Raw genomic sequence first — 18,792 nt, 5'->3', positions numbered from 1 at the left:
TGGGCTGATACATAGCAGACGATAGTCGAATTGGTTAATTGGATGCGTCCATGGAGTGTGCATGATAAGCACGTGGCGTAGTTCTGACCGGACCGAGTGTTGAAGGAAATAAGATTTCGCCCTGAAAAGTATATATCCGGCTCGGGAACATGATCGGTCCAGTTCATTTTATATCTCTCCAGCATAATTCCGGTTGTCATGACATGTCGTTTACATCTCACCTAATCCAGTTGCCCCAGGCTACTTCCAGGTGAAGACGACTCGGTAAGTGGGGAAGATAGTCTATGTCGTAAGACAAGCTTCGGACCTACATACCCGGAAGATGACCCCGTAAATGAGATGATTTAATTTATAAAGACATGTGTTCATCTGACAAAAGAGTATCGGCAAGTAAATCATATCTCATATCTGCTATCTTTCGTTTAAAATAAGAATTAAGACAAGACAGTACCAATCTTTCTCATAGTACTTAGCATAATTCTGACTCGAGTAAAAATCAAGCAAAATGGTAGACGCAAATTCAAACGGTACTTCTCAGTCTAATGTTGTTCTGATCACTGGAGCTGCAGGATGGTTAGGTGGTATCGTGAGTCTCTTCAACTGATTTCCTCCTTTATGTCTGTCCTCCCTGCTAGGAGTATCGATGTATTTAAGCTGATAGTCCTGATTATCCTTTAGCTTGCCAATGAACTCCTTTCCGATCCTAAAACACCCAACGTCCACCTCATCTTAGCTGATATCGTTGAGCCTAAAGCTCCAAAAGGTGCTCAACACGCCTTAACATTTAAAGCAGACTTGACTAATCCAGAATCTATTGCAAAATTATATGATACTGAATTCGGTACTCCAGATACTGTATATTGTTTCCATGGAATAATGTCAAGAGGTTCAGAAGATAATTTCGATTTAGGATTAAAAGTAAATATTGATTCAATTAGATTTATGCTCGAAGCTGCAAGACAAAGAAAAACAAATTCTGGAGGATTAATTAAATTTATTTTCACATCAAGTTTAGCAGTTTATGGAGGACCTTTACCTCATGTTGTTGATATAAATACTATAGCAACTCCAGAAGGTGCATATGGAATGGGAAAATTATCTTCAGAATTATTAGTAAATGAATATTCAAGAAGAGGTTTTGTTGATGGTAGAATTTTAAGATTACCTACTATAGTAGTTAGACCTGGTGTTCCTTCTGCTGCTACATCAGCTTTCATTTCAGGTATAATTAGAGAACCATTACATGGTGAAAAAGCTATTTGTCCTGTAGGTGATGGATTTGATTCACCAGAATTAGAATTAGCTGCTTGGGTAGCTTCTCCTGAAATTACAATTCAAAATTTCGTTATTGCAAAACATATTCCAAAGGAAAAATTCCTTGCTCATACTAGAGTGTAAGTCCGATTTCTCCAAATAACCAACTTGATCGTCAAAAAAAGAAAAACTCCAGAAATTGACATGATTTTGAATTCTCAGTGCCTATTTACCTGGTTTCACAACTACTGTACGAGAAGAACTTGAAGCTTTAGCGACTGTAGCTGGTAAAGATGCTTTAAAATTGGTTACTTTCAAAGTGAGTCTCGTGAATCCTACGATATCCTCTCATGTTCCCTTTGATCGCATTCCGGTGCTTCACCTCGTCTGTCATATCGTTCGTCCAAAGAAGCGTTCACCTGAAGCTGACCCTGACCTTCAATTCTCAGGACGATCCCACCAACCGAAGAATTGTTTCCTCATGGCCTGCAAGATTCAATAACGAATACCCATTATCATTAGGCTTTGTAGTTGATCAAGGAGGTATGGTTCCTATCGTACAACGATTCAAGGATGCTGTAGAAGCAGGTCTTGCTTAAATCAACGATGTTGTCTCGAAATATTTCATTCGAAACTTTGTCTGATGTTTCCATAGCTATGCATCATTTGTACTCCAGATTCGCGGAACATTCTCAGCTATCTGTATCTTACATCATATCATTTGCCAAGCATCTCAATATAGACAGAATTGCGGCTTGGCGTTGTTAAATGTGTCATTTGTAGAGATAATGGATTATTTATAGATATAATCATACGTCATTCTCAACGTGCCTTGATTGTAAACAAACAAATTCACGTCATTTGAACATCACTGGAACCTCTTTTTTTTCGTTCTTTTCGTTTAATTTTGAATGAAAGGCTGGAACACAATCAGGTACAATGTCAGTGAGTAACTCACAGACCATGTTGTACTGGGACATTGAACGTCATAGCTATTTGAGAATTGGACTAAGGTATGAATACAAGGTCAAAGCGTGTCATGTTCCCTTTTTCCATATCAACTTCCTTTGTGCTCTGAAGCGAAGCTGTCAGTTTCGCTCTTTTGTCATATATAGCTGGATAAGACCTCTTTTATCTCTTCACTTTTATATCACTTCTCATCTACAATCCAATTGAAGTTACTCAAGATGGCATCACCAAGGGCTTCAGCCGAACCTACGTTGACTGAAAAACCAAGAAGATCATTCTTTGGAGGTAATCGGAAATCTGTGAATGCTCCTGCACCTGGCGCTGTCGGTAATGCTGAAACTGGGTATCCTCAAGAAGGTGTCAACAATGGCTACACTCATCATGGTGTCGATAACAGTACGAGACAAGGTGGATTTACTCATGGTTTCAAATTTGGAAGTTGGGTCAGATTACATGCTGTTGATCTTCTTACTATGGCTGCTATGGGTGCCATTGGTTTGGGCGTTTACGAAGCTGATCCTGCTCCAACAAGAAGTTTCCCCGTCTACGTGAGTCAAATTCTTCTCTAGACTGGTATATCCAACGACAGTCTCTAAGACATGTGCAGTATTGAGTTGAGCTGATGTACAATCTTACAGAATATCGACGGATCAATCGCTTATCCAGAATTCGCTTATCCACTACGAAAGAATCTCATCCCAATTTACGCAGCTGCACTCATTGCTTTCTTCGTACCATTCGTTTTCTTTGCTCTTTTTCAGATTCGAATTAGAAATATAAATTTCTTTTTGGGGACAACTGTGGGCTTATTAGAAAGCTTAATTACAGCAGCTGTGTTTCAAGTGTTCCATAAATGGTTGATTGGTGGACTGAGACCTCATTTCCTTGACGTCTGTAAACCAGATGTTTCTCAACTCACAATGAACGGAAATGGATTTCGTCAAATCATGTACACTAGATCGATTTGTACTGGTGATGCCGATGAAATTAACGACTCATTAGAAAGTTGGATGTCTGGACATTCTACTGCTGCTTTTGCAGGATTCGTTTACCTCTTTTTCTACTTCAATGCGCAACTCAAAGTTATGGCCGACCACAGACCAGCGTAAGTAAATATCCTATCTTGTCAGATTACAAACTTGAGCTGACAAGATACCGGCCTCAGCTACTGGAAAATGATCCTCACGATCGCCCCGCTCCTTGGAGCAAGTTTGATTGCTGCTTCTTTGACTATTGACGAGTACCATAATTGGTATGATTGTGTTGGTGGGGCTGTTACAGGTTCCATTTGTGCAATCGTAAGTATATCTGACTTGGAATATCACTTCCTTAAATCCCAGGCTTACAATGGATTTCGCATTACAGATCGCATACAGAAAAACCTTTGCCGCCCTATGGGATTTCCGATTCAACCATATCATGCTCCCTCGATCTACTTCATTGTTCCATCGAAAAGCTATTGATGGTGAAGTATCCACCTCAAGATTCTCTTACACTCCTCAAGAAAGTATGATACAACGACCTGCCGCTTCTGAGGGAGGATGGAGAAGAGATTGGGGGAGTGCGGGTGCACCGGGTGATGCTACTGCCATGATGGTTTAGGGGCTTGGCAATGCGAAACTTATGATTTTATAATGTCCTTCCATAGATACTTTCTCTCTTTTCCGATCCGGACCCTTTCTTCCTGCTATGTTCATTGCTTCCTTCATTGCAATAACAAATTCCGTGCAATACACGAATGAGATTAAATACACTTTATATAATGTGAATACATGCAATATATTTAACTATTCTACTACAGTCTACTACAGTCTACTACAGTCTACTACAGTCTACTACAGTCTACTACAGTCTACTACAGTCTACTACAGTCTACTACAGTCTACTACAGTCTACTACAGTCTACTATTGTCCGGATTTCGAAATCAAGATAAAGTACCAGTATGACTGAAGAACTAGCTAGGCCTTGATTACCGAAGGCTAGCGTATAAAACAATCGATTCTGTCCAAAATTTAATCCTTTCTTTCACCTTTCTCAGGATCATTCGCGTATGTGTTAAGCTTTTCTTGACCTGTCAATAATCTCTTTCGATCTTCCTGCAGAGGAGATTTAGGAGAATGAGATCTTGATTGATTCCAAGTATATAAACATGATCCAATGATGATGAGTACAATTGACATTATTCGAGATCTAGACGATATTTCGGGAATCAGTAATGTGCTTCATCTTTTCGATTTGAAAATTACATGAATGAAATACTCACGAATTCAGAATATCGCCAAATATGTATACACCTAACATTGTTTGAAGTACTGATCTCATTGCTGAGCTGAACATATGAGTAACAGGAGAAGTGACTTTGATAGATAATAATCCGGCTAAGCAAATTAAGAATCCAACAACACCCTAATGTCGTATAAATATCAACACACAAGTATCACTTATTGGTTTGAAAATGTTTAATTTTTTCAATTTTTTCAAAGAACTCACAGTAACACCACATCCAATTATAAAAGCTCTTCCATCACCTTGTTCACCAATGATCATTTTAGCGAAATCTTTAATTTCACTTGAAAAAATTATACCAGGAATTAAAACTAAACAAGATAAAGCATTTTGCCAATATGCTAAATCTAATGTATGACCTTCAACTTTTTTTAAAGCTTGTTTAACTAAAATAGCATGTATAGCAACCATAGCAGCAGATGCAATACCTAATAACATTCCTGCCATTGGTGCTTCTAATTGAATTTTTTCTTGTTGAATTTCTATACCATAAATATCAATTTCATTCATAGATGATGATTTAATTGTTGTTGTCGTAAAAGGAATTGGTAAAAAAGAATAAGTAAATCCCCACATTACAATTCCACATGAAATTATTGTAAATCCATTAGGTTTTATACCATTATTTAAACTTTGAAGTATAACTGTCATTGGTAATGTTAAACCTCTTGCAACTTGAAAATAAGAAGCATCAACTAATTTTAAACAATAAATATTAAAAATTAATCCAATAACATTAACAACTGAAACTGGAACAACAGCTAATATTGTTGATTTGGTCCATCTTGGTGGTGTATAATTGTAAAATAATGGTAAAAGGTGTAAAAGTAATACTGATGTAGCTAATTGAAGTAAAAGGAATGTGAGTGGTAATGAAGATGTTGATAAAACCCATTTATTACTATTTACAACAATTAACAATAAGCTTGCAGAAATAATATCATATGTTGCTTTACTCACGTCATTACCATAATCAGAGCAACGGTCATGTAAAATCCTACTACACCGGCTACTTTCCATGTTGGAGGCTGATCGTTAGCTGCCATCGTGATGACTCTTGCTGCTGCTGCTTTTCAGATAATTGACCAAAACTAGATTTGCAGTGTGATTCGCAAATTCTTCCCACAAGAGATTTAACACTTGAATCTATTTCTTCTATGCGAAAGCGGATTGTATTGTTGCGAGAGAAGCCAATGAAAATATATTGACTCTTTACAGACAATTCGTTGGGGAAGAAAGTACATAAATCTATTGTCTTCGGATTATCGTATGTCAGTAAACGGAAGCCCGGAAGCGAGTAGGGTTGCTTTTGTGGATGAATTTCTCAAAAAGAACTCTAGATGATTATTAAGCGGGACTTCTGATTAAAGAACAATAGTGAAACTTGTCCGCAACGTAAAGGTCAATCCCGCAGTGCCTTCGTCTAAAATCAGTCTTGGTTAAAACATATTTTTAGAAGTCGTGTGCGATCATAAAGAAAAGATTCACATGATCTTAAATACGTTATTTCTATGATCGTGTGAATTCATACATAGCTTTTCCAAAATCATAGCTTGCGAATCTTCGAATACTCAAAATAAGAGTTTTGAGATCGGAGGTTTTTCACAATAATCGTATGTAAGCTTCTTTTTCTTGATTCAAACCTTTTTTACGCAATTCGAGCTGCTTTCTGACGTATGCCAAGACTGAAAGAATTTAGATATCAGGGCGTTCACCCGAAACATTCCTTTACCGAAACGTACCTGTATCGGGGGAAATTCGAATTCCTACAAGACATAATGAGTAGGAGATCAAAGAAGAGGATTGAAACCTGATTCAGGTCGATATCTGATAGACAGCCAAGTGATAAGGTTTAAGACGAATATGAATAATCACTCCCGTAGGAGAATTTGATTATCAGAATCATCGTAAGTGCGATTTGGAAAATTGTTAGTGTAAGCGTTAAGAAGGATCCAAAATAGCGGGAAGAGATTACTATGAATTGCCCTGACTTGACAGGTGGTTACTAAACTTCCCGTAATTTACGAACCTGGTTATTCATTCTTCTGGTAAGGGTTTTTATAGGAATCACGAAGCGGGATTGAATTTTAGTCTACCCGGTATATACATACTACCTTGTTCTTCGTATATAAAAATATAGTCCTCACAGCCTCATTTCGTTAGATTCCTTAAAGCCACTTGCGCAATTATCATATACGATGCGAATACAGATACAATGCGTAATTCAATATCAGTGCGGAATCATCATGAGTTAAAGGAGACCCCGCTCAATCACCTGATCTAATATTTAGAACAAATGACGCAAATTGGTTTAAACGGGAATGAAAAAGAGTTTGAATATCACAGCATTAATAATCTTTCAGATCTACGAATGAATTTCGGCTGGTCCGTAAGTATTTGTGTGAACGAAATCAGGAATTCAAGTCAGTTATGAAAGCACTAGACCACTGCGGGAGTACGAAAAGTGAAACAAATCCCACTCTTCGGCCTAAGATATCAATGAGAAAGAGAATGCGTTGTCGGCACATCAAAAACCTCTTACGATGATGAGCGCTTTTCCCTGTCCTTCTTTGTGTGTGTATATGTTACAATCGGATTTTACAGTCAAGCGGGCCATTATAGGCCATCAGAACGATTTTGAAACAGCAGTGATTTATTTACATTTCCACAATATTCTTCACCCTTTAGTCCATCTTTTCAATATCAAGCAGACTATTCAAGTTCTTTCAGAATGTCAATGCCTCTCACACCGCCTTATACGCCCCTCACCGACTCTTCTACTCCTGTTCTCACAAAAGAAAAATTACCTTCTAATCCTAAAGTACACTATGCATCTACGGCTTTGCTAACTCCTCCTCAAACTCCCGAGCTTGAGTTTGAGAGCGTTCAAAATGATTTGTCTGAGAAATTACAAATTCAAGATCAAGGTAGAAAATTAAGTGACAATGAAATTTCATATTACCTACCTTCTCGAGCGGATGGCGTCAATGACATGTGAGTATCTTAAGATTCTTCTGGTATACGCAAGAACTGACAATACTGTTTCATTCACGATAGGTATGTTCATCATAAATTGCTAGCTTCACCAACTCAACTTTCACCTTCGAGGATTCTTCATATTTGGGCCTACCAATTACTCTTGCATCCATTATTAGCTTCAACAACCAAGTTTCACTCATACGATAATATTCATTTCGTACCTACCAGACCTACTTCGTTAATTGAAGCTCTCGTTATGGCGGCTGAACGATTTTCTTACTTAACCGATGAAAGAGATATAATTGATACTTATTTAAATGGTCCTCGAACTCTATCTGACGAAAGATTGGGTTATCTAGTAGTTAAAGCTCCTTCAACAAAGGAAATTAAACAAATTAATGAAACTGTTGAATATGAAATTATGTTATGTTCAACTCATTATTTAGGAGATGGAATGGCTTTACATAGTTTTATGAATGAATTCTATATTCTTTTAGGATCTGATTCATCTATTGAATCTATTATAGACCTTATTGAAGAAAAATTAAATCTAAATCAACAGGTTAAGATACCTAAAAGTTTAGAAGAAAGATTACCAATCATTGGAAATGGAAGTAAATTAGCAAATATAATTGGTAAAGATGAATTGAATAGATTAGAAAAAAAATTGATTGGTGGACAATCTTTTGGAACTAATAAAGATAAGTTACCTAGACAAACTATTGTACCTACAATCTCATATGATAAAGATAAGACGAAAATGATTTTAGGTAATTGTAAGAAAAATGGAGTAACAATTGCTCATGCTGTTTTTGCTCTTTGTAATATTGCTTGGTCAAGAAAAACTATTGATAAATTTGATCCATGGTGAGTTAGTCCCATCACTTTTTTGTTATGAAACCAATTTTTGAAATTGAAATTGAATTATTATATGTTTGTTGGAATAGCTTGATATATTCAGCTTTAAATCTTCGTCCAAATATGTTACCTTCAACTTCTGAAAATTTTGAAAGTTTTTTTCATCTTGCTGTAGGATATTTTAATATAGTTTTACCAACTTTAATACCTTCTACAATAACTTTATCCGAATTATTTTGGCATAGAGCAAAAATGACAAAAAATCAAACTATAAAAGCAGTAAAATCACCATTTGTAGTTTCAAGAAGTAGAAATACATCAATTATTAGAAAAGAAAGAGCAATAAAATGGGCTATTATTGATGATAAACAAATTGAAGAAAATTCAAATATAGGTTTGGGTTTAGGTTTAAATTTACCTAAAGAAAAAGAAGAAGAAATAATTAAAAAAAATCCACCTCAAACATTACAACTTCCTACACCTGAAAATACACCTATTATACCTGAAGAAAGAAAAATTTCACAAAAAGCTTTAATGGGTTTATCAATGTTAGGTAATCTTGATGGAATGTATAAACATTCTTCTTTTCCTTCTTTACAATTAACAAGTCTTACAACTGGTTCAAGACAACGTAATGGTGCTTTATTACTTTTCGCATATACTTTTGCGTAAGTTTTATTCATCCTTTATAAGCAAAAGACAGGTATGCAACAAATTGCTAATCAATCAATCTGTATTAGTGGAAAATTATGGTTCTCTTTGGGTTACGATAAGAATGGTTTCCCTAGTGGTGTTATCGAAGGTTTCTGGCAAGAATGTCAGGATCTGATTGATGAAGTTCTGTTATAGGATTCTCTTTCTCGATGATGCCCTTGAAAATGGCGTTTCTGAACAATGTAGAATATATTAGTTGTAGCGTATTATAATATACATCTAGCTTCAAATGCATGGACAATAGCTTCTATAAACGCTCATCATCTGCTTCTACCAGAGCAGGGTATCGCCTAGCCTTACTCCTGTTTCGTGGAATTGGCTCTACTTCTACCTTTCTCCTTTAACCAAGCATTAACGTACCCATTCTTCGCTGCTATACCACCATCATCTTCAACAGTCATCTCATTAACATGTTCACCCATAGCTTTCTTACTTGCATCTCGGAAACCTTCGAAAGCAGCCTGAGCTCCACCAGATTCAATAGTTTCCCTAGCGATCTCAACACCTTCTTTCCAAGATTTCGCTTTTCCGGAAACGTGTAACAACGCAGCTGCATTGAGCAAGACATAATCCCGAATGGTGTCAAGAGAGGGCGAATCAGAATCTATTGGTGAGGAAAGATGTGATGGTGCGGATGAATTAGACATGATAGCTTGAAATGTTAGAGCATTCAAATCGGGAGTTGCACCTCGTACTGAAGCGAGGGAATGAAGGGGAAGTCCGAAATCTTTTGTTGGGTGAATTTCGCTTTTTGTAATTTTACCATTTTCCAACCACCATGTCTAATAGATTTTTATAAGTAATTTTACCTTTTTATTTGAAAAATTAAGAAGCTGACTTACCCAAGTTTCACCTGCTGGACTAATCTCATCTAAACCTTCTTTTCCGCATACTACCAAAGCTCTTTCAACGTTCAATAATCTCAATACTTCTGCGAAAGTATCTCCTAATTCCTTCTTAGCTACTCCCAATAACATTCGTTGTGGTCTGGCGGGATTTATGAGCGGACCAAGTACATTGAAGATAGTTCGGAAATTGAGACTACGCCTTATCGGAGCAATGTGAGCCAAAGAGGGATGGTAATGTGGTGCGAAAAGGAAAAGGAATGGAGAGTGTTCGAGGAAAGTATGAACTTCTGAAACGGGAAAAGCCAATCGACAGTCTAAAGAGAGAAGAAGGTCGGCTGAACCGGAAGTTGAAGTGGCTGCTTTTGAACCATGCTATTCGTGATCACTTATTTAGTTGAGTTTAGGTATTTCACTGACGATTGGAGTATGACGTACTTTTGCAACTCTCACTCCAGCACCAGCAACAACAACAGCCGCTGTTGTTGATACATTATATGTATCCCATCCATCTCCACCTGTTCCTACTATATCTACTAATCCAGTATAACCATCTCCTTCTTTATCGGATTCCCTGTAATCCCACATTCCATGTCCATGCTGATCTTTCACTTCAGGTATCAAGTCTTTTACTGATATTGCATGTTCACGAAGTACAGAAGCACACGCCGCCACTATATCAGGCGACGACTCTAAGCCTGACAGCGTGAGAGCAGTAAGGAAAGCACCGGCCTTTGGAAAAAAAAAAGCCTCGTTAGTAAAGCTCTTGAGATTGAGTATGCCGAACTCACTTGAGCATCACTAGCTCCCTGAACACACAAATGCCTAAAACATTGAGCGCAATCTTCCGGTGTGAACTCGTCTGGAGTTTGAACAAGTTTCTTAAGAAGCACCTTGAAGGTATCTGGAGTATATTCGGTTGACATTTCTTCTTAGCTATTGAAGCCAAAAAGAGAATCATTCATGGAATACTTTAGATGAGCTTTATCTTTTGACTACTCATTCGTTCGTATATCAGGCACCATTCGTTGATGTTTTCGAAGAATAATTTGATTCCGTTCTGTTAATAACCTCCTTGAAGATGACATCAACGCGAGTTTATTCTACTTTCTTTGATACATACTAGCCGCTTCTGGAAGGCCCAAAATGCCAGGAGTCAAGAGAGCTGCAGAGGATGCAGAACTCCCAGCCAAGAAGCGTGAGTCACAGCACTACTGGGATTTCGCTAATCTTTTCAGCTCACCCATTCTTCACTGGTGCAACCCAAAAAAGCTTAGGCGAATTTCAACCTTCCCCACCTACGCTCATTCACTTTACGCATCTTGACCCTTTCGCTTCGGCCTCTCCGTCCTCTTCTTCCTCCTCTCATTCAAGTAGCAAGAAGATCCCAGTGTCATTTTACGATCTCGATGGAACCCTAATCAAACCTAGATTAGGAGGACAATTCCCGAAAAGTAGAGACGATTGGATGTGGTGGCATCCTAGTGTACCGGAAAAGTTGAAAGCCGAACATGAAAAAGGTCGACATCTAATAATTATTTCAAATCAAGGTGATCAAAGAGATAAGATACGGCAAGAATGGAGAGCGAAATTATCCTTAATTGCAGCAAAGGTATGAAATCGATTACAAATAATGTGTTTGTGAAAATACCTAATTGCGGAAACAATAGATTCCGAAAGATGTCCCAATACGAATACTGGCGGCTTTATCAAAAACTGACGCTTATAGGAAACCTGGAATAGGAATGTACGAAGTGATTGAGAGATTATATAAGGATAAAGGTTTAGAGATTGATCTTGAAAATTCAGTATTCGTTGGTGATGCAGCTGGTAGAGTTGCGAAAGGTTCAGTAGGCAAAGATCATGGTGATACGGATTACAAATTCGCTTTGAATGTTGGGTTGAAATTTGTTACCCCAGAAGTATGTTTGCTTGCATATCCGTCTTGAGTGGAACTGATACTCTCTTAATCGGTAGGAACATTTCTTAAAACATCCTCGACCTAAATTTCCGGAACCACCAATTGGCTTCTTACCTGCAAAATTGGGCAGTCTTGCATCTCGTAAGTCAAACCTTTCAGTCTCACTCTCTGAATCACGCTAGTAATCACGTTTGATCACCCAGAGTGCTCTGCTTTTGGTTATGAACGTACGCTCATCATTTATCTAGGACAGTTCCACACATCATCCCCTCGCATACTCCAATCACTCGTTCGATGCTGGAAATAGTTTTATTCGTAGGTCCACCAGCATCTGGTAAATCATCCTTCTTTCGCAAACATTTCGCTCCAGAGGGATACGAGCATATAAATCAAGATTTACTGGGTACTCGAGATAGGTGTTTGAGAGTTGCAGAAGGATTCTTAACGGAGGGCAAAAAAGTGGTAATTGATAATACCAATAGAAATAAAGAAACTAGAGCTCATTGGATAAGGCTGTCTACGAAATTAAAAATCCCTATCAGGTGCGTATCAGGATTTCCATCCACCTTTTAGACCCGAAAGCTGAAAGATATCGTTACGCAGATTATTTCATTTCCTGTGTCCTATCGAACTTGCGAAACACAACAATATCTATCGTGCATGTTATGGTCCTGCGAACGAACCTCCTCGTACTCTCTTACCAATGTCAGCATTCGGATCGTACGTAGTAGCATTTGAGAAACCGTCAATTGATGAAGGTTTTGACGAGATTAGAGGGGTGAATTTTCATTTTGAAGGATCAGAGGAACAACGCAAGAAATGGGATATGTATATGCTCGAACCTAAAAGGTAGGTATATTCTGGTGGAGTGACCTATACTATATTTCAGGGGTGTAAGTACATGGGTGCAACACTGTATATCATGTTGCATGTAATAGTTTCACTGGCTTCGAGCTATATAGTCCGTTGGCGTATTTAATCATCGCGTCAGGGCCATAAAGGATCTTTAGCTCTCTCTCATAAAACGAAGAATCTTCCAGACAAAACTGAATCTCGCTCTAATCGCAATCCCTGCAAGAACTTCTAATCGTAAAGTGCGGGAAGATTTGAAGCATGGTGAAGCGTCAGGAGATTACATAAATAAGGAAGAACGCACATGTCACCCGAATGACCCTTCAAACAATAAGTGGTCTAAGCGTCAAACGTGGTCCCTGGCAACTTCATCTCTTTTTCTTTCTTCTTCTAACTCTTCCTATTGCTCTTTATTATACTTATCGTTGCCGTAATCACATTCCGACTCAGTGCACCTCTGCTTAAAATCAATATGACTCTCAAGCGAGCTTCAACCCCATCAGATGAGAATGTTTCGAATGCCAAGAAAGCCAAAACCCCTGTGGACATTGAATACGACGAGGGTTATAACGACCCTGAAGCTGATATCACACTCATAACTTCGGATGGAGTATACTTTAAAGTACATAGCTTCGTTCTCAAGGCATCCAGGTAGGTCTTTGGCGTCTCATATTACACAGTCATATGACCCAGGTGAATAGTCAGCGAGCTGACGAGAAAATTATTCTTGTCAACAGCATAGTATTTCGAAACATGTTAGCCGTTGGGAATGAAGATAACACAGAAGTCAACCTTACCGATCCGGATTTTGAGAATTCAAATACTGTATCTACGTTTCTCGATGCTTGTTGTGGAAAAGCTATACCTGAACCGATTGATCTGTATAAGTCGGATGACACGGATGAGATAGAAGCGTACTCAGATTTGATCAAGTTTGCTAGGAAATACGAAAGCAATTTGGTCTTATCTCAATTATCTTCCTTGTTATATAAATGGCAATACAGCAAGCTCATAAGCCCCTTTGGTATCTTCGTCATCGCTTATAATATGGAATCACCTGATTTAGCAGCAATGGCGATTCGCTCATGCGGCGGTAGAACTTGGGCTCTATCTGTATCTGAAAGATTGATCATTTGAGGAGTGAATCTCATCGCTAATAGATGTATATGTGTTGTAGGATACGACCGATGAGGCGAAAGCTGTAGCTACAGATCGTTTACGAACGGTAAACCCAACGACGCGAGTTTGTCTTTTGGACCCTAGTGGTATGAGCGAAGCTCAGCTCGACGAAATGCCTAGCCCTTACAGATGGGCTCTGATTAGAGCAACCCATAATCAAATCAATGAGAAAGAACTTTCTAAAACTGACTGGAAGAAGGTATCGAATGACTTTTTGCATCTCATAAAGATGTCAAAGAACTACAAGGAGCGCGAAGAGTAGGTCATTGATTTGTTTCGGCTTTTGTTTTCAAACCTGATCAAATACTTTCGTGGTAGCTTCGAATAATATGGTTCAGATCCAGTAATGAAGATCGTATAACACCGCCTGGGGTGGATTTATCAGGTCAATTTAAAGTAGATTTTCTCATGTTTGTACGCCATCTCAAGGACTCCAAATTCGGAGCCGTCGAGGACAGAGCCTTCTCATGCATGTTGTGAGAGCAATTTCATCGAGATGAATCAGACAGCTTGCTGGTGTAAACGAGGATGATACATCGGATAGAGAGCAGGACGATGTAGGTGAGTCAATGCGGAGCATCAGGGAAATGCAGAGGTGACCGTGGTCTGTGCGCAAGGTCCCCTTTTATGGTCTGGATTGGTCAACGACGGTCAGAGCGTTCAAACCGGTCAAAGCGCAATTCGCAATGTGCTGAGTTGACTTAGGGTTCATGTAGTATTCCTCCATTGGGAATTTCTTTATCTTTTCATCCGTCTTTTCAATCTTTCACGATCCCCATTTGGTCTTGTCTAATCACTACAAAATATAGTATACCATACTGATTGAGACCAGAAGGGTTTAGACCACCCCGTGAAAAATGCCTGAATCTTCCAGCTTGTCACCAAAACGCCCGGCATCAGATGACCTCTCACATGAGGGGATGAAGAAAGCAAAATCACCCACCAAAATCAATAAATATAACAAAGATTACCAAGATCCAGAAGCTGACGTCACACTCGTAGCGTCTGACGGCTATCAGTTCAAAGTGAGTAGCTACGTTCTGAAAGCAGCAAGGTAAGCAGACACTTCCGTTTACTACCTATGGTAAGAGTGTAAATCTGGGGATGAGCTGACGTGATTGCGAAAACCAAGTACCGTTTTCCGAGACATGTTCATAATCGGCGACAACGCTAGTCGAGAGGTCTCCCTCACCGATAAAACGTTCGAGGGTTCTCGTACGTTGGCGATGTTCCTGGCTGTCTGCCACGGAAAACCCATATTTCCTCCTACCGATAAACTACAAGGCTACGACAGCCTTGTCAGCTTTGCACGAAAATATGACGCTCCAATGGTGACCCAGCAACTTACGACTGCTGTATACCAATGGTACCACGATCACGCATATTCACCATTCGATATTTTCAAGTTAGGATGTTCTCTAGATCAGCCCCGTATGGTGGCCTTTGCAATCCGAAACAGTGGAAATTATGTATGGGTATGCGACGAAAATGTGAGCTGTTTATCCGGTCTGCGAGTGCACATGACTGACGAGTTCGGCTTAGGCGAGCGCGGAGGCACTAGCGAATTTTAAAGATCCAGTAAAGACAGTGGAGAACGTACCCAGTATACCTCTGCTGAATCTGTATACCTGGAATTTTAAATCGTTTAAAGCAATACCGGACGAGTATAAATGGGCATTGTCTCGAGCGCAGCATGGTCCGGGAGGAACTTTCAAGACCGATCTCGGCGAAATAGCTGATGGCTTCTTTTCGCTTATGAAGCTCATGGGTGAGTCTATTATTCGATCAAACGTTGAAGTTAATAACGTGATGTTTCGTGATAGGCAAAATCGAATGAAGGGCATTCTACATTCTTTAGTAACACCTTGTTATTGAAACCGGATTCAATCCATCACGATACGTGATACGGCCTGCATGTAGCATGCATCTACGCATCAGTATCCAAGGCCTCCTTTATTATGCCCCAATATCTTTCTTTATCCAAATTAGCATGAGCAACATGATTACTTCCTTCAAATCTTTCCCTTTTCACTATCCATCCTTTTCTTTCCGCTTGATCTGAAAATCTTTCAACTGCTTTGTATGATACAGATTCATCTTCACGACTATAAATGAATGTCCTTGTATTCCTGGAATTGGCTTTGCCTAAATCGAATAAATTGGTATCTAGTAAATCATTTCTGATTTTTTTAATAGGATCAACCAATCCAGAAATATTGTAAATCAAATGATAACCTTTAATTAAAAGCCAAATAATTAACCATGTAGGTGTAGATAAAAAATTTGATTTAGTAATTGAAGAAGGTAAAGTTGAATAAATAACATGAATTGAAGATTTTAAATCTGAATAACCAGGACATGAATCTAATAAAGTTGATTTGATTGATAAAGATTGACTATTACCACCATCATTTGTTTCTTTTAAAAAAAGTTTAGAAAGTTGAATTAAATTATATGATCCTCCATTTGAATAAATAGCTGCAATAATTTTTTTATTTTTATTTTTTTCATTTAAAATTATATTTAAAGCTGGTTTTAATAATTTATTATGTTTAAAAGTTGATTTATAAAACATTTCTGATATTTTACATTCAATTAAAATTATTGTAATTTTTGGAAATAATTTTAAATATTCATTTGTATATTTTAAAATTAATTTAGGAGAAGCTGACATCCATAAACATAATATTAATAATTTATTATCATTTTCCTCTTCACCTTGAATTTGAGAAGGTTCATGAAGACTTATTGATGAATTTAAACGAATAAAACCTGGAGGTGTGGAATTAGTGGTCATTTTAAATTATAAGATATATATTTATGAGCACGATTAGCTACTTGACACGACATACGAATGAACAAGAATTCCAATAAAACAGTAAGACTATGTTTATATGACCGTTCAGCCGAACATAGAGTCGTAATCCGGTAAATGATGCCTTTTACCGGTCCTCAATTCATGATTAGATCAAAACATCGCTCAATGCATATATGGACGATTTAAGAGGTCGCGATAGATGCATGCAGAGCTTTCAAACCCAATTGGAATACCCGACTATGTTGACGCAGACTCTATAAGAAAGAGCTGCGAAAAGTCTCCTTCTTTTCGGCAACCTTTTAAGCCTGATGTCAACGGAGCGGTCATTTATAGTCTGCAACCTGCACATACTTGAAATATTACATTTTCCCTATGAACCAGAACAATCTGAATTCCTGTATTGAAAATTGGCGTTACATTTCGTTACATATGACATTATTGTGCTTGAGATCTAATTTTTCTATATATTGGACATACCTTAGCTTAATGTTCATTTTCATCATCCTCATCGTCAAAAGGATTCCGCTTATTTAAACTTGTTTTGTATAGAGAGGGTAAAATACCTTCTTTTCTTAATAAACCTTCTATACCACTCTCATCAACATCCCAATCTACTCGAATGAAACTTTTATCTAATTCACCATCTTTATAAACAAGTAAAGTAGGTAAAACATCAGAATCAGGTTTACCTAGAGGTATTTCATCTTCATATTTTTCTATTATTGTCGTTGTTGTTGTTGTTGGTGGTAATAAAGAAAATTGTAATGATGTTGCACGAGCTTTGTATAATGATACAGGTATTATCACGTTTGAAGGGAAATTTAAAGATAAATGAAGTAAAGATGCTATTAAGGAAGTACATCGTGGAATATCCTTGAATCAGATAATATTAATATGAATTAGCGTTTATTTAAGAGTGAAATTTGTATAATGATTAGAATGGGATGTAGGATCAGATATAGGATACTTCAATTATAATATGATTTTTTTGAAAGATGTAATAACATAATGTTTTCTCATAAGATCATATGAAGAACTTACAGGTTCATATATTAATACAATTACCCATCCAATTTGTTCAACAGAATCTATAAAATTTTCTTTTCCAATTTCTTTTAATCCTCCTCTTTTTTTAATTTGTTTTTCTATTTTTTCATCATCATCATCATCAAATTCTTCATTATCACTTTCATTTTCTAATTTACCATTTAATAAATTTAATTTTAATTTTAATTGTTCTTTTCTTTTTTTTCTCAATTCTTTTAATTCATTATTATATTCTTCTTCTTCTTCTTTTTCTTTTTCTTCCTTTTTTTGTTTTTCTATTTTTCTTAAATAATCTTCTTCATGAATTGTTAAACCAATTATAGCTTTTTTATTTTGTTTTAATATTAAATCATTTAATTCTTTTGATTTTTCATTTCTTTGATTTTTTTGGTATGATTTACGATCTTCAATTACACCTTTTGGTCCTGTTTGAGGTCCATCATGTTCAATTGGTTCATTATAAACTTTAGGTACACCTTTTCCAGAAATATCTCCTCTTTTACCTATTTTATTTGATGAATTATTATCTGATAAATCTGATCCTAATTCATCATCTGTATTTAAAGGTGATAATGAAGATTCTGATCTAGTAGGTGAAGATGGATTATTTTGATCAAATGTGAATAATGAACCGTTCAAAGCGGCTGTTTCTAATGAATCTGGCATGATTTCGAATTTTATCACACCGCGGTGAAGTCGTCAAGAGTTCAAGTGTTGAGAACGATAATTGTGATGATGTAACTTTCTAGTATGCGAACATGGTATCAGAGCGGTGCTTCTACCCGAGACAGCTTAGTCTGGCTACAAGTATGCTTAGCAAGGTGAAAGTCATAGAACACCGCCAGAATTACGAAAACAATGAGGTAGACCTGTAATGTCATAGCGATAACGTTAAGGTTAATCCGCGTGGCATAATAGCCGGTGATCAGGTTACTTGTAGACTCTTCTTTCTTGCCTAGTGCAGTGGTTGAGAAAATATACTATAAGAAAATTCATACACATATGCATGATGAACGTTTATAACTACTGTTTTGAACACTAGTACATATACATAATCCGTTTGACTTCT

At 37.4% G+C, this 18,792-nt stretch overlaps 10 protein-coding genes across 10 annotated transcripts; 6 read left to right on the top strand and 4 right to left on the bottom strand.

The window, feature by feature from the left end:
• Positions 1-505: 505 nt before the first annotated feature.
• Positions 506-1,853, top strand: I206_106569 (uncharacterized protein; the record flags this gene model as incomplete). The annotated part of the gene is made up of 4 exons (XM_019159232.1): positions 506-586; positions 679-1,394; positions 1,477-1,573; positions 1,704-1,853. 4 exons carry the CDS (start codon positions 506-508, stop codon positions 1,851-1,853), a joined length of 1,044 nt encoding a protein of 347 aa, XP_019007904.1.
• A 588-nt stretch (positions 1,854-2,441) lies between these two features.
• I206_106568 (uncharacterized protein) lies at positions 2,442-3,825 on the top strand (the record flags this gene model as incomplete). The annotated part of the gene is made up of 4 exons (XM_019159233.1): positions 2,442-2,771; positions 2,862-3,328; positions 3,389-3,521; positions 3,589-3,825. The coding sequence occupies 4 exons, from the start codon at positions 2,442-2,444 to the stop codon at positions 3,823-3,825; spliced, it is 1,167 nt and encodes a 388-aa protein (XP_019007905.1).
• Positions 3,826-4,236: 411 nt separating this feature from the next.
• On the bottom strand, positions 4,237-5,556 carry I206_106567 (uncharacterized protein; the record flags this gene model as incomplete). The annotated part of the gene is made up of 4 exons (XM_019159234.1): positions 4,237-4,414; positions 4,488-4,630; positions 4,715-5,411; positions 5,471-5,556. The coding sequence occupies 4 exons, from the start codon at positions 5,554-5,556 to the stop codon at positions 4,237-4,239; spliced, it is 1,104 nt and encodes a 367-aa protein (XP_019007906.1).
• A 1,685-nt stretch (positions 5,557-7,241) lies between these two features.
• Positions 7,242-9,196, top strand: I206_106566 (uncharacterized protein; the record flags this gene model as incomplete). Its single annotated transcript, XM_070203347.1, has 4 exons — positions 7,242-7,504; positions 7,568-8,356; positions 8,437-9,015; positions 9,088-9,196. The coding sequence occupies 4 exons, from the start codon at positions 7,242-7,244 to the stop codon at positions 9,194-9,196; spliced, it is 1,740 nt and encodes a 579-aa protein (XP_070059448.1).
• Positions 9,197-9,357: 161 nt separating this feature from the next.
• On the bottom strand, positions 9,358-10,832 carry I206_106565 (anthranilate phosphoribosyltransferase; the record flags this gene model as incomplete). The annotated part of the gene is made up of 4 exons (XM_019159236.1): positions 9,358-9,843; positions 9,904-10,281; positions 10,345-10,638; positions 10,698-10,832. 4 exons carry the CDS (start codon positions 10,830-10,832, stop codon positions 9,358-9,360), a joined length of 1,293 nt encoding a protein of 430 aa, XP_019007908.1.
• A 220-nt stretch (positions 10,833-11,052) lies between these two features.
• On the top strand, positions 11,053-12,680 carry I206_106564 (polynucleotide kinase 3'-phosphatase; the record flags this gene model as incomplete). The annotated part of the gene is made up of 6 exons (XM_070203346.1): positions 11,053-11,104; positions 11,184-11,518; positions 11,577-11,828; positions 11,884-11,968; positions 12,081-12,369; positions 12,431-12,680. The coding sequence occupies 6 exons, from the start codon at positions 11,053-11,055 to the stop codon at positions 12,678-12,680; spliced, it is 1,263 nt and encodes a 420-aa protein (XP_070059447.1).
• A 471-nt stretch (positions 12,681-13,151) lies between these two features.
• Positions 13,152-14,338, top strand: I206_106563 (uncharacterized protein; the record flags this gene model as incomplete). Its single annotated transcript, XM_019159238.1, has 4 exons — positions 13,152-13,330; positions 13,417-13,792; positions 13,857-14,116; positions 14,197-14,338. 4 exons carry the CDS (start codon positions 13,152-13,154, stop codon positions 14,336-14,338), a joined length of 957 nt encoding a protein of 318 aa, XP_019007910.1.
• A 377-nt stretch (positions 14,339-14,715) lies between these two features.
• On the top strand, positions 14,716-15,695 carry I206_106562 (uncharacterized protein; the record flags this gene model as incomplete). The annotated part of the gene is made up of 4 exons (XM_019159239.1): positions 14,716-14,912; positions 14,991-15,348; positions 15,401-15,626; positions 15,682-15,695. 4 exons carry the CDS (start codon positions 14,716-14,718, stop codon positions 15,693-15,695), a joined length of 795 nt encoding a protein of 264 aa, XP_019007911.1.
• Positions 15,696-15,785: 90 nt separating this feature from the next.
• Positions 15,786-16,655, bottom strand: I206_106561 (uncharacterized protein; the record flags this gene model as incomplete). Its single annotated transcript, XM_019159240.1, has 1 exon — positions 15,786-16,655. The coding sequence occupies one exon, from the start codon at positions 16,653-16,655 to the stop codon at positions 15,786-15,788; it is 870 nt and encodes a 289-aa protein (XP_019007912.1).
• Positions 16,656-17,159: 504 nt separating this feature from the next.
• Positions 17,160-18,389, bottom strand: I206_106560 (uncharacterized protein; the record flags this gene model as incomplete). The annotated part of the gene is made up of 2 exons (XM_019159241.1): positions 17,160-17,549; positions 17,718-18,389. 2 exons carry the CDS (start codon positions 18,387-18,389, stop codon positions 17,160-17,162), a joined length of 1,062 nt encoding a protein of 353 aa, XP_019007913.1.
• Between the last annotated feature and the right edge of the window lie 403 nt (positions 18,390-18,792).

The sequence above is a fragment of the Kwoniella pini genome, chromosome 9 (genome assembly GCF_000512605.2).
Source record: "Kwoniella pini CBS 10737 chromosome 9, complete sequence".
NCBI lineage: Eukaryota > Fungi > Basidiomycota > Tremellomycetes > Tremellales > Cryptococcaceae > Kwoniella > Kwoniella pini.
The sequence above is the reverse complement of the archived record's forward strand: the minus strand, read 5'-3'. Positions and strand labels throughout refer to the sequence as shown.